This window comes from Bufo gargarizans, chromosome 1, assembly GCF_014858855.1.
Source record: "Bufo gargarizans isolate SCDJY-AF-19 chromosome 1, ASM1485885v1, whole genome shotgun sequence".
Classification (NCBI taxonomy): Eukaryota; Metazoa; Chordata; class Amphibia; order Anura; family Bufonidae; genus Bufo; species Bufo gargarizans.
Genome location: NC_058080.1, coordinates 277,410,362 through 277,423,459, shown reverse-complemented (window position 1 = coordinate 277,423,459; position 13,098 = coordinate 277,410,362). Strand labels below are relative to the sequence as shown.

At 43.7% G+C, this 13,098-nt stretch overlaps 1 protein-coding gene across 8 annotated transcripts in view; it reads left to right on the top strand.

Moving 5' to 3' along the window:
- The window catches only part of PTPN13 (protein tyrosine phosphatase non-receptor type 13), a 192,425-nt gene that overhangs the window by 77,481 nt on the left and 101,846 nt on the right, over positions 1-13,098 (top strand). For 6 of the 8 annotated variants that reach the window (XM_044303821.1, XM_044303838.1, XM_044303796.1 and 3 more), the window contains one exon: positions 12,452-12,547. The exons of the other annotated variants lie outside the window; for them this stretch is intronic. In XM_044303821.1, coding sequence (XP_044159756.1) covers positions 12,452-12,547 — 96 coding nt within the window. The remainder of the gene's footprint in view (positions 1-12,451; positions 12,548-13,098) is intronic. 8 annotated transcript variants of the gene reach the window in all.

Here is a 13,098-nt window from a genome sequence, read left to right as displayed (position 1 = left end):
AAATGCAAACCACACTTTCCATATTTTTATTAAAAATGTTGAAAACCATGTATCATTTTCCTTACACTTCACACATGCTATATACTTTGTGGTGGACTATCATATGAAATCCCAATAAAATACTTTTACATTTATGGGTGTAATGTGAAAAAATGTGGAATAGTTCAAGGGGTATGAATACTTGTTAAAGGCACTGTACATGCAGTATATTCTTTTTAAGTTTGGAATAAGACCGTTCATGTTGCTGCTGGGTTTTTACTACTCAAAAATTAAGTGACTGATACCCTTCCTTATAAAAAACATTATGTACAATTATAGAAAGGTCCATCAAATGTTCCCCAAGCAATGTGAAAAAGGATGATGTAGGCCATTAGGGACAGATGGATTGGAACAATTAACCTTTGTCACCTGTGCTCCTTTACACGATTATTCAGTGTCACAAACAACATCCTTTCCCATGGTACTAGTCAAGACCTTTATACGATATTGTTTTATGACTAAGCAATAAAAAGGGAGGACAGAATTCTCATTATATTGGTAAGATTACAAGTGTTCTGGTTTTATGTAAATAAATTGCAGTCTCCCATTCACATAGAACTTCAGTGAAGGCTGTGTGATTTTAGTTTGGGTTCTATTTCCAGACAAATATTATTTTGGGTTAAAAAAAAACCCAAAAAACAAACAAATAAACAGCAATTAATAACAGATATCGGTAATGGATACTCTAACAATGGAAACCATGACGCCAGCTTGAACTGAGCCTTAGGTTGTCATATTTGACTTGCTTTTCTATACTGATATTTTTATGGTTTGAGACCAGTTTTATTATCACATGTAATGCATCTTTTCTGTCTTTATTGTAAAGTACAGTATAAACAAGAATAGAATAACAAAGTGTAAACACGTGAAAAACTATATAGTTGATATTTAGGTGCGCCCTTCTTTTTTTTTTTCTGAAATGCAAACAATTTTAATAAAAGGTAATGCCCCTTATTGCCCACAGCAGTGAGCCAAATTATATTTCCATTCAGGTTTGTGAGAAATAACTAGTATCATTCAGCTTGTCATCAGTAACCTCTCTAATAAAAAAAAAAAAGTTTTTCTTTTGGATCAGGACACCAATAGCCCATCCATAGAATGGGCCACCAACATCAGAATTTTGGGGGTCCGACTCCAAGCACCCCCACCAAACAGCCTCCCAAAGGAGGGGGGCAGTCACTGTCAGTAGCACTGTGCCTACCAAGCAGCAGCAGTGCCAGATACCACAGAGAGAGAAAAGAGGACCGGTCACCATTAAATGCAGTTTAATCTACAAACAGCATGTTATAGAGCAGGAGAAGCTGAGCAGATTTATAGTTTTGTCAGAAACGATTCACCAAAACCTGAAACTATGTGTTCAGAATTACCCAGAGAACGCGATCAATTACTGACAAGATGGCCCACTCTACTAATGAACTCAGTGAGCAAGATATAAATGTATAAATTACAAGTTTTACTGAAACTTTTCCCAGCGTTGCGTGAAAAACGCGGCATGTTCTATATTTTGGGTTTTTACGCAGCCCTGGCCTTGTACAAGTGAAACTCATTGCATCTCGAAGCAAGTGCAAGTGCGGGTGCGATGCGTTTTTCACTGACAATTGCTAGAAGATGTTGTTTGTAAACCTTCAGTTTTTTATCACGTGCGCGAAAAACGCATCAAAACGCATTGTACTCGCACAGAAAAACCGAACGCAATTGCAGACAAAACTGACTGAACTTGCTTGCAAAATGGTGCGAGTTTCACTGAATGCACCCTGAACGCATCCGGACCTAATCCTTCACGCTCATGTGAAAGAGGCCTAACTGTGAAGGAACAGTTTTATGTTTGGGATTCCCTTATGATTTTTTTCTTTTGCCATATTACCGGTTTCAGCTGCACTTCACTGAGAAGCAGGGGGCGTCTCCCTTCTGCCAGCACTGTACTGCTATTACATCCTTTCTTTTACTTCCCACTATGTTTGTTTATAGCTCTAGAGCTCACAATACTGATAAGGAGGGATAAATCACACAGGCCTCTTGCACCCGACCGTATGGCTTTTTCTGTATTTTGCGGTTCGCAAAAAATACAGATGACGTCCGTGTGCATTCCGTTTTCGGAACAGCTGGCCCTTGATAGAACAGTAATAGGACATGTTCTATCTTTGAACGGAAATACGAAAACGGAAGGCATACGGAGTACCTTCCGTTTTTTGGCGGATCCGTAGAAATAAATGGTTCCGTATACGGAACGCCAAAAACGGAAAATAAAAACGTTTGTGTGCAAGAGGCATTAAAGAAAGGCAGGAGGCTCCTGTGATGGTTAGAAGCTATGTAGGAGCAATTTTATCTGGCTCAGGATCTTGGCTAGCTCTGACATGCCCCCACTTCCTTTTAGCCCTGGGTCTCTGTTATCAGGAACTTATCATCTTGCTTGACTACAGGCAGTGGACAGCAACTTAGGTGGAAGTGAGACCACTAGTGGCCATGACCTTTTATAGCTTGTTTTCAGATGTATGCAGGCAATTTTTTGAAATTTAAGTGATTTAGAAATTTGATTACACCTTTCTCTATTTAATGTAATTATGTGAAAATACAGTGACTCTTTTTAAGTGAATACAATATCAATCAGCTGTTTCTAAGGCTACCAGAATATTGTCATGCATTAAATGAGGCATGGACTCGCGGGGCAGGGATGTAATATTACCACTTTACAAAGCGTTGGTGTGGCCTCATCTGGAATATGCAGTTCAGTTCTGGGCACCAGGCCATAGAAAGGATGCACTGCAGCAGGAAAAGGAAAGAGGAGAGTGACTAAACTGATAAGGGGCATGGAGGGGCTTAGTTATAAAGAAAGATTAAAATAATTGAATTTATTTGGTCTTGAGAAGAGACGTCTAAGGGGGGACATGATTAACCTATACAAATATATAAATGGGCCATACAAAAAATACGGTGAAAAGCTGTTCCATATAAAATGCCCTCATAAGACAAGGGGGCACTGCCTCCGACTGGAGAAGAAAAAGTTCAATCTCCAGAAGAGTCAAAGCTTCTTTACTGTAAGAACTGTGAATCTGTGGAATAGACTTCCTCAGGACGTGGTCACAGCAGGAACAGTGGACAGTTTTAAAAAGGGTTTAGATGACTGTTACATCCTGTAATGGACTGCTTGTCAAGGTTCTTTTACACAGACCAATAATCAGATCAGTTATCGGGGATGAGTGTTTGTAGAAACGCTTGTTCCCAATTATTGGCCTGTGCCATCACCCAATGAATGAGCAAACACTAAGGTGATAGTGTCTTTCAACCGGCACTTAAAATCATTTGGGTTCATTTATCAAACTGGTGTAAAGTAGAACTGGCTTAGTTGCCCATAGAAACCAATCAGATTCCTCTTTTCATTTTCCAAAGGAGCTGTCCAAAATGAAAGGAGGAATCTGATTGGATGCTATGGGTAACTAAGCCAGTTTTACTTTACACTAGTTTGATAAATGATTCCAATTGTTTTTGTGCAGCAGGTCATGCTGTATAAACTGGGATCTGCAGCCCATGAACAACGATTTTCTAATTTATGGGGACAGGCAAACGTAGTAGTGTATGCTTGTCCCCATATTGCTGAGATAATTTCTGCATGTAATCGTCCACTTTATCTCCGCCAACGATTAGGCAATTATCAGGAACATATTCATTCCCCATAATTGCCTAAAAATGATCCATGTAAAAGGACCTTTAGTAACATTGTAACATAGTACATAAGGCTGAAAAAAGACATTTGTCCATCCACTTCGGCCTGTCATCCTGCAAGTTGATCCAGAGGAAGGCAAAAAAAAACCTGTGAGATAGAAGCCAATTTTCCCCACTTTAGGGGAATAAAAAATTCCTTCCCGACTCCAATCAGGCAATCAGAATAAGGCTACTTTCACACTTGCGTTCGGGGCTCCGCTTGTGAGTTCCGTTTGAAGGCTCTCGCAAGCGGCCCCGAACGGATCCGTACAGCCCCAATGCATTCTGAGTGGATGCGGATCCACTCAGAATGCATCAGTCTGGCACCGTTTGTCCTCCGCTCCGCTCAGCAGGCGGACACCCGAATGCAGCTTGCAGCGTTCGGATGTCCGCCTGGCCGTGCGGAGGCAAACTGATCCGTCCAGACTTACAATGTAAGTCAATGGGGACGGATCCGTTTGAAGTTGACACAGTATGGCTCAATTTTCAAACGGATCCGTTCCCCATTGACTTTCAATGTAAAGTCAAAACGGATCCGTTTGCACTATCATGAAAAAAAAAAAAAATTATTTCTTTTGTTCATGGTAATGCAAACGGATCCGTTCTGAACGGATCTAAGCGTTTGCATTATAGGTGCGGATCCGTCTGTGCAGATACCAGACGGATCCGCTCTGAACGCAAGTGTGAAAGTAGCCTAACTCCATGGATCTCTAGTAGCTATAGCCTGTAATATTATTACACTCTAGAAATACATCCAGGCCCCTCTTGAATTCCTTTATTGTACTCACCATCACCACCTCCTCAGGCAGAGAGTTCCATAGTCTCACTGCTCTTACCGTAAAGAATCCTCTTCTATGTTTGTGTACAAACCTTCCTTCTTCCAGACGCAGAGGATGTCCCCTCGTCACAGTCACAGTCCTAGGGATAAATAGATGATGGGAGAGAGCTCTGTACTGACCCCTGATATATTTATACATAGTAATTAGATCTCCCCTCAGTTTTTCTTTTTTCTAAAGTGAATAACCCTAATTTTGATAATCTTTCAGGGTACTGTAGTTGCCCCATTCCAGTTATTACTTTAGTTGCCCTCCTCTGGACCCTCTCCAGCTCTGCTATGTCTGCCTTGTTCACAGGAGCCCAGAGCTGTACACAGTACTCCTTGTGTGGTCTGACTAGTAAAGTGGTAGGACTATGTTCTTATCACGGGCATCTATGCCCCTTCTGATGCAACCCATTATCTTATTGGCCTTGACAGCAGCTGCCTGACACTGGTTTTTGCAGCTTAGTTGGCTATTTATTAAAATTCCTAGGTCCTTTTCCATGTCGGTGTTACCGAATGTTTTATCATTTAGTATGTACAGGTGACTTGCATTATTCCTTACCATGTGCATAACCTTACATTTGTCAGTGTTAAACCTCATCTGCCACTTATCTGCCCAAGCCTTCAATCTATCCAGATCCCTCTATAGCAGTATACTGTCCTCTTCAGTGTTAATTACTTTACACAGTTTAGTGTTGTCATCTGCGAAAATTGATACTCTACTATGCAAGCCTTCTACAAGATCATTAATAAATATATTGAAGATAATAGGGCCCAATACTGACCCCTGAGGTACCCCACTAGTGACAGTGACCCAATCTGAGTGTGTACCGTTAATAACCACCCCCTGTTTTCTATCATTGAGCCAGTTACTTACCCACATACAGATGTTTTCTCCCAGTCCGAGCATTCTCATTTTATATACTAACCTCTTATGTGGTACAGTGTCAAATGCTTTGGAGAAGTCCAGATATACGACATCCATTGATTCACTGCTGTCAAGTCTGGAACTTACCTCCTCATAGAAACTGATTAAATTTGTTTGGCATGACCGATCCCTCACGAAGCCATGCTGATATGGCATTATTTGCTTATTTCCGTTGAGATGCTCTAAGATAGCATCTCTTAGAAGACCTTCAAACTGTTTACCCACAACAGATGTTAAACTTACCAGCCTATAGTTTCCAGGCTCTGTTTCTGGACCCTTTTTGAATATTGGCACCACATTTGCCATGCGCCAATCCTGTGGGACATTCCCTGTCAGTATAGAGTCCGCAAATATCAGAAATAAGGGTCTGGCTATGACATTACTTAATTCCCTTAGGATACGGAGGTATATGCCATCCGGTCCTGGCAATTTGTCTATTTTAATCTTTTTAAGTCGCTGTTGTACTTCTTCCTGGGTCAGACAGGACACTTTTAATGGGGACTTTATTTTTACATTCGGCATGTCATCTGACAGTTTATTTTCCTCAGTGAATACATTGGAGAGAAAAAAATTTAACAGCTTTGCTTTCTCCTCGCTCTCTGCGACTCCCCCCTCATTACTCTTTTAAAGGTCTGACCCCTTCAGATTTATACTTTTTAACATTTATATAATTGAAGAACATTTTAGGGTTAGTTTTACTCTCTTTTGCTAATTAATCTCTCGGTCTCTAGTTTGGCTGCTTTTATTTTCTTTTTACATGTTCTATTTTTTTCCTTATAGTTTTAGTGATTTATATGCTTTCTTTTTGTCACTTATTGCTTTCTTTACAGTTTTATTTATCCACATTGGTTTCTTTTTGTTCCTTAACCTTTTATTCCCATACGGTATGTACCTCTCACAATGAGATTTTAGGATGCTTTTAAAGATATCCCATTTTGTGGCTGTATTTTTTATTTTTGAGGACTTTGTCCCAGTTAGTTAGGCCTATGGCCTCTCTTAGTATGCTACATTTAGCTGTTTTAAAGTTTTGGTATTTTTGTTCCTCCCTGAAGAAACGCTCTTTTGAATGATAATTGAAAGGTTATTACTTTATGGTCACTATTTCCCAGGTGTCCCCCAACCTGCATGTTTCTTGTTCTGTCAGGCCTATTGGTTAGGATCACAATGCACTGTAGCATAGGAGTATGACATTGTATAGTGGAAGCGATCAAAAGGACACTGGTTTAATTCCCTTAAGGGGACAAAAAACTTTTGAATAAAGTGTTTAAGAATATATATATATATATATATATATATATATATATATATATATATATAATCTCGTATAACATATCTGCATATTGTGCACACGGTTTAGCCAGGTGTGAAAAAAATAAAATAAATACTGCAAAGTAAAAATGTTTTCAAAAATAGAAGTGTACTATCTGAATCACATCTATATTTTGCCTTCAAAACAGCATCAATTTTTCTAGGTAAGCTTGCACACAGTTTTCGAATTTACTTGGCAGGCAGGTCGTTCCAGACATCTTGGGGGACTAACCACAGATCTTCTGTGGATATAGGCTTGCTCAAATCTTTCTCTTCTTGTAATCCCAGACAGACTGGATGATATTGAGATCAGGGCTCAGTAGGGAACATATTATCACTTCCAGGACTCCTTGTTCTTCTTTACACAGAAGATAGTTCATAATGACATTGGCAGTATGTTTAGGGTTATTGTCCTGCTGCAGAATAAATTTGGAGCCAGTAAGGTGCCTCCCTGATGGTACTGCTTGATGGATATGTACGTGCCTGTATTTCTTATTATTGAGGACTCCATTAATCCTGACCAAATCCCCAACTCCACTTGCTGAATTGCAGCCCCAGACTTGCAAGCAACCTCCATCATGCGTCACTGTTGCCTGCAGACACTTATTTTTATACTGCTCTCCAGCCATTCGGCGACCAAACTGTCTTCTGCTACAACCAAATATTTTAATTTTTTCACTCATCACTCGCTGTAATTTTTCGGAACCACAGTTCCTATATTTTTGTTCATAGTTGAGTGGAAGCAAGGCCAAGCAAAGGGGTTGTTCATCTTCAGGGAGCAGGCAAATATGCTTCCCTCCAGCCATGTCGGGGAGGGTTTTACAGAAGGGCCCCCCAAAGATGAACAACCCCTTATAGTACCAAACCAGGCTGCGTCCCTAAATAGGACTTGTGACCACAAAATGCAATGCAGTCTGAAAGCAGCATGTTATAGAGCAGGAGGAGCCGAGAGGTTTGCTATATAGTTTTGTGGAAAATATTCAGTTAAACCTGTAATTTATACATTTATATATTTTTGCTTTTTCTACTTCCTGTGAACAGCTATAGGTACATACTGGAGGTGTTATCAGTAGTGATGATCCAGCATGCTTGGCAGAACACCAGTTCGGCTCGAGCATCGCGATGCTTGTCACATCGCGGTGTTCGGCCGGATACCGCGTGTGCTCGAGCACCATGCTAGAGTCTCCTCCCGCACGTTTTTGGGCTGCTACACAGCCAATAAACGTGCAGGTAAGTACTGCCACTCACTGTAATGCCGTAGCCATGTTGGTTACTGGCATTGCAGTGATTGGCTGGCCGGAACGCGTCATCGGGTGCTATAAAGCACCCGATGACACATGGTTCGGCCAGTCTTAGTTATGGAGAGTTGTGCTGTAGAGGGACAGATAGTGTAGGGAATTGAATTTTATTTTTTGGTTAGGCAGGGTTGGTGTTAGAGACCCAAAAGTCCTTTTAAGGACTGTTGTTGTCTGGCAGCAATATATATTTTAGCGCAACCTGTGCTAAATAGCTTGCAATTGTTTGGCCACTGCAGACAGCGACATTATCTGCACTACATCTCCTGTGTAACGTGTGTGCAGCCTAAAAATATCTGTGACATCCAGTGTACCTTTTTCGTAGACTATGCGGACAGCGACATTATCTGCGCCACATCTCCTGTATAACGTTTGCGCATCCCAAATAGCTGTGACATTCCCTGTAATTTTATTAGCCGCTGGTGACCGCAGCGACAGTACCTGCGCTACATCTCCTGTATAACGTTTGCACGCCCTAAATAGCAGTGGCTTTCAGTTTAATTTATTTGCGCATACACTTACAAAACCTGCGCTACTGTACGTGTAACATACCTGCAAGCATATATATCATTTAATATGCAGAAGGCGAGCAGTAAGGGACGGGGAAGTGGAAGTGCTGCTGATGGTGCACGCAGAGGCCGTGGCCCTGGGCATGGTGAAACTGTGCCTGCTGGCAGAGCACAAGAAACACACTCATCCACGATACCTAGCTTCACGTCCTAGTTTTCAGGGCGGCGCAGGACACCACTCTTGAAGTCAGACCAGTGCAACCAGGTGGTCGGTTGGATTGCAGCAGATAATACTTCCAATTGGTTAAGCACCACCCTGTCTTCCACAAATTCCAGTCTCAGTAGCCAAGAGTCTGGTCAATAGAATCCTCACCCTGATCCTCCTTCCTCCCACCATGGAGAGTCTTGCCAAACAAGTGATCTCGCACTCGGATATTCCGAGCAGCTCTTTTCATAGCCATTCCTTGATTTGGGCCTCTTTCCAAGCCCGCTTGAAAAGGGAGATGAGGAGATCGTGTGGTCAAACTCTTGAGCATCCACAGCCACAAGAAGATGACGGTGGGGAACGGCAATTAGTGTTTCACGAGGTGGATGACTATGATGAGACACAGTTGCCAATAAGTCAACGGCAATTAGTGTCTCAAGAGGTTGAGGATGAGACACAGTTGTCAATAAGTGAGGTTGTTGTTAGGTCAGCAAGTCAGGAGGATGACCAGGGTGAGGAAGTGGAAGAGGAGGTGGTGGACAATGAAATCACTGACCCAACCTGGGAAGGTGGGAAGCAGAGTGAGGACAGCAGTACAGAGGGGGAGGGATTCGCAGCACCGCAACAGGCTGGAAGAGGCAGTGGGGTGGCAAAAGGGAGAAGACGGGCCACACCAAACAGGCCCGCAACTGTTCCCCAGAGCACCCCCTTGCAGCAATCTCTTATGCCAAGGGGTGTGTGTTCCGCAGTCTGGCGCTTTTTTGAGGAAAGTGCTGACAATAAAAGAATTGTCATTTGCAACCTGTGCCGTACAAAAAAAGGGGCCGGGGCGTGAACACTAGCAACCTCACCACCAGCATGATCAGCAATATGGCATCAAAGCACCCTAATAGGTGGGCCAAATGCCTGCGTCCACAATTAGTGTCTTCGGGTCACACCACTGCCTCCTGTTCCCCTGTGTTACGTGCTGGCCAATTTCCTGTCCAAGATGTAGGCCCGGATGCCTCCCGCCCTGCACCTGGACCTTCACAAGCACCATCAGCTATCACATCCACTACTGTGTCCCAGCACAGCGTACAGATATCCATGGCCTTAGACCGAAAGCGCAAATACCCACCTACAGGCCATAGCACTAAATGCGCACCTTTCCAAATTGCTGGCCCTGGAAATGTTGCCATTTAGGCTTGTGGACACTTGGGCTTTCCGCAGCCTGATGGCAGCGGTGGTCCCTCATTACTCAGTCCCCAGCCGCCACTATTTTTACCGGTGTGCCGTCCCCACCTTACACCAGCATGTGTCCCGTAACATCACCCGTGCTCTGACCAATGCAGTTATTGGGAAGGTCCACTTAACGATTGACACATTGACAAGTGCTTGTGCCCAGGGGCGCTACATTTCCCTCACGGCACACTGGGTGAACATTGTGGAGGCCGGGAGCGAGTCGTACCCTGGGATGGCACAGGTGCTAACGACGCCAAGCATTGCGGGCCCTACTTCCATCAGGATTTCCGCCACCACCTACAATAGTGGCTGCAAACTCCCCCCCCCCCCCCCCCCTTCTCCTCCTCCACTTCCACCTCTGAATTCTCATTTTGCAGCACCAGTCAGCCATCAGTCAGTAGCTGGAAGCAGAGTAGCACTGCAGTGGGGAACCGGCCACAGGCCCTGCTGAAACGAATATGTTTAGGTGACAAACGGCACACCACCGCTCAAATTACAACCAGGCATGTTTGTGTCCGATAATGGCCGTAACTTGGTGGCGGCTTTGAAGCTTGGCAAGCTCGCACACATACCATGCCTAGCCCACATGTTAAACTTAGTGGTTCAGCAGTTTCTCAAAACCTACCCCAATTTGCCTGAGCTACTGGTGAAGGTGCGCCGCGTGTGTGCCCATTTCCGAAAGTCATCTACTGCTGCCGCAGGTCTGGGAACGCTGCAGCAGCGATTGCAGTTGCCAGATCACCGACTGTTGTGTGACGTGAGCATGTGCTGGAACTCCACGTTCCACATGTTGGCCAGGCTTTGTGAGCAGCAGAAGGCAGTAGTGGAATACCAGCTGCAACATGGTCAGTAAGACAGTACACAGGGTGATAGCCAGACCACCCTCCGTTTGTTTTCTCAGCGCAAATTGGATAAGGAGGAGGAGCAGGAGACAGTTGCCTCCGCTACAGAGGTTGGTACCCACAGCAGGTTTAATCCATCTGTTCAGCGTGGATGGGCCAAAGAGGAAAGAGGAGGAAAGGCATGAGGAAATTGAGAGTCATCCTGATGAGGACAGCGAAGTCTTGTTTGTTGGGACTCTGGCACACATGGCTGACTTTGTTATGCTGCCTTTCCCGTGACCCTCACGTTATACGCATTTTACCCAACACCGATTACTGGTTGTTCACCCTTCTCGACCCCCGCTACAAAGAGAACTTCTCATCTCTCATTCCTGTGGTGGAGAGTACTAGCAAAATAGTGCAATACCAGAAGGTCCTTGTGGAAAAATTGCTCCCAAAATTTCCAGCTGACAACGCTGGCAGCAGAGTATGTAGTTTCTTGGGCAACAGAGAATATGAGACGAGGGGAGCACACAGCAGTTCCAACAGAGGCAGTGCAACACTCTCCAAAGCCTGGGACAGTTTCATGACACTCCGCCAGCACCCTCACCCTGATGCGCGGCCTAGTTTCACAAGGAAAGTTTTGGAAGATGGTGAAGGAGTACGTAGCAGACCGTGTCAACGTCCTCAATGATCCCTTGTGCCTTATAACTATTGGGTGTCCAAGCTGAAAACGTGGCGCGAACTGGCACGCTACGCCTTGGAGGTGCTGGCCTGCCCTGCCACCAGAGTGGGTATTTAGTGCTGCTGGGGGTATAACTGATAAGCACATCCAACTGTCAACTGAAAATGCTGACAGTTTGACTCTTATCAAAATGAACAAGGCCTGGATTGCCTCTGACTTCTGTACTCCACCAGAGGAAAGCGGCTGAACATAAAGGCACTTTAAATGTAGGTTTTATGGTGTATTGAATACACTGTATTCCCATGCACCCCTTCCACCACAAAAAAGGGTATATGGTTCAATCTTCCTTTTCTCGTCGTTCTCCTCCATCATATCAACATGCTTATTAGGCTGCCCTCGCTCCTAATGTTTGAGGGTCAGCTCAGCAACAGACCCTCAACCATAATTTATTCCATGGTCAGCTCGGCAGCGACCTGGGAGTCCAAGATGCATCCAGACATCCTCTCCATGCTGTTCCTGAACCATTTCGGTGGTATTTCCATCAATTTCTGACCTTTTCATGTGAACCAGACATTGATAACCCCTCCCTCCTGTACCGATAACTCTTTACAGGGATGCCTAAAAGCAAAGATTTAAATGTATAAATTAAAAGTCTTTCTGAATATTTTCCCACAAAAAGATATATCAATCTGCTCAGAAACCACCCCCCCGACCCAACCCCCCCACCCGCTTTATAACATGCGTGTGGAGTGCATTGCCTTTTGTAGCGACAGGTCCTCTTTAAGGGAGTTAAAAACGCAATTCAACAATGTACTCCTTTTTTGTCTATGTATAGGCTTACTTTATGTTTTCTCTTGTTTAAGTTTTTGCAGAAACCTTAAAATGTTATATTTCTAAATGCCCTGTATTTCTCTGCTGCAGAACCTGGAAGATTGCTCCAGTTGTCCCACAGTGATGACTATAGCACATCCAGTGAAAGTCCATCAACTGTGTCATCAGACCCAGAATTTAGGCAAGGTAAACATTTAGCATGACAAAACTCTATCTGTATTCTATATTTCTTTTCACTTTGAAAGAGTGCAGTCCCCTCTAAACATATGCATACACCCTATTTGTTACAATTGCCTGCCATCAACTTCCCATACAGTATATCAGCCAAACATATACCAAAAGTGCACACCTTCTGGCTAATGAAGGTATATCTGCAAATTGGAAGTATAAATCAGGGCATTTTGCTCTGTATAGGCCAAACCTTTATCTCCAAAGCCTTAAGGCCCCCATACATATTAGGGTGTTGTCAGCTGAACCCGCTGAGAAGGTTTGGCCAGCAGTCTAATGACTCTCCCACCAATACATGATGTTGGGGGAGGGAAGGATCCAACCCACTGCTTTTTTTTTTTTTTTTTTTTTTGCACAATCATTCTGTTTTCCCAGGAGTTAAGCTGCTGCCCAAACGTGACATGCACAGGCTTTCTGACAGCACATATACACACAGCCAAACTGAACATGTATGTGTATGAGGGAGTCAGGAGAGAGACCTGTAGGCCAAACGTTCGTTTGGCCAGCAG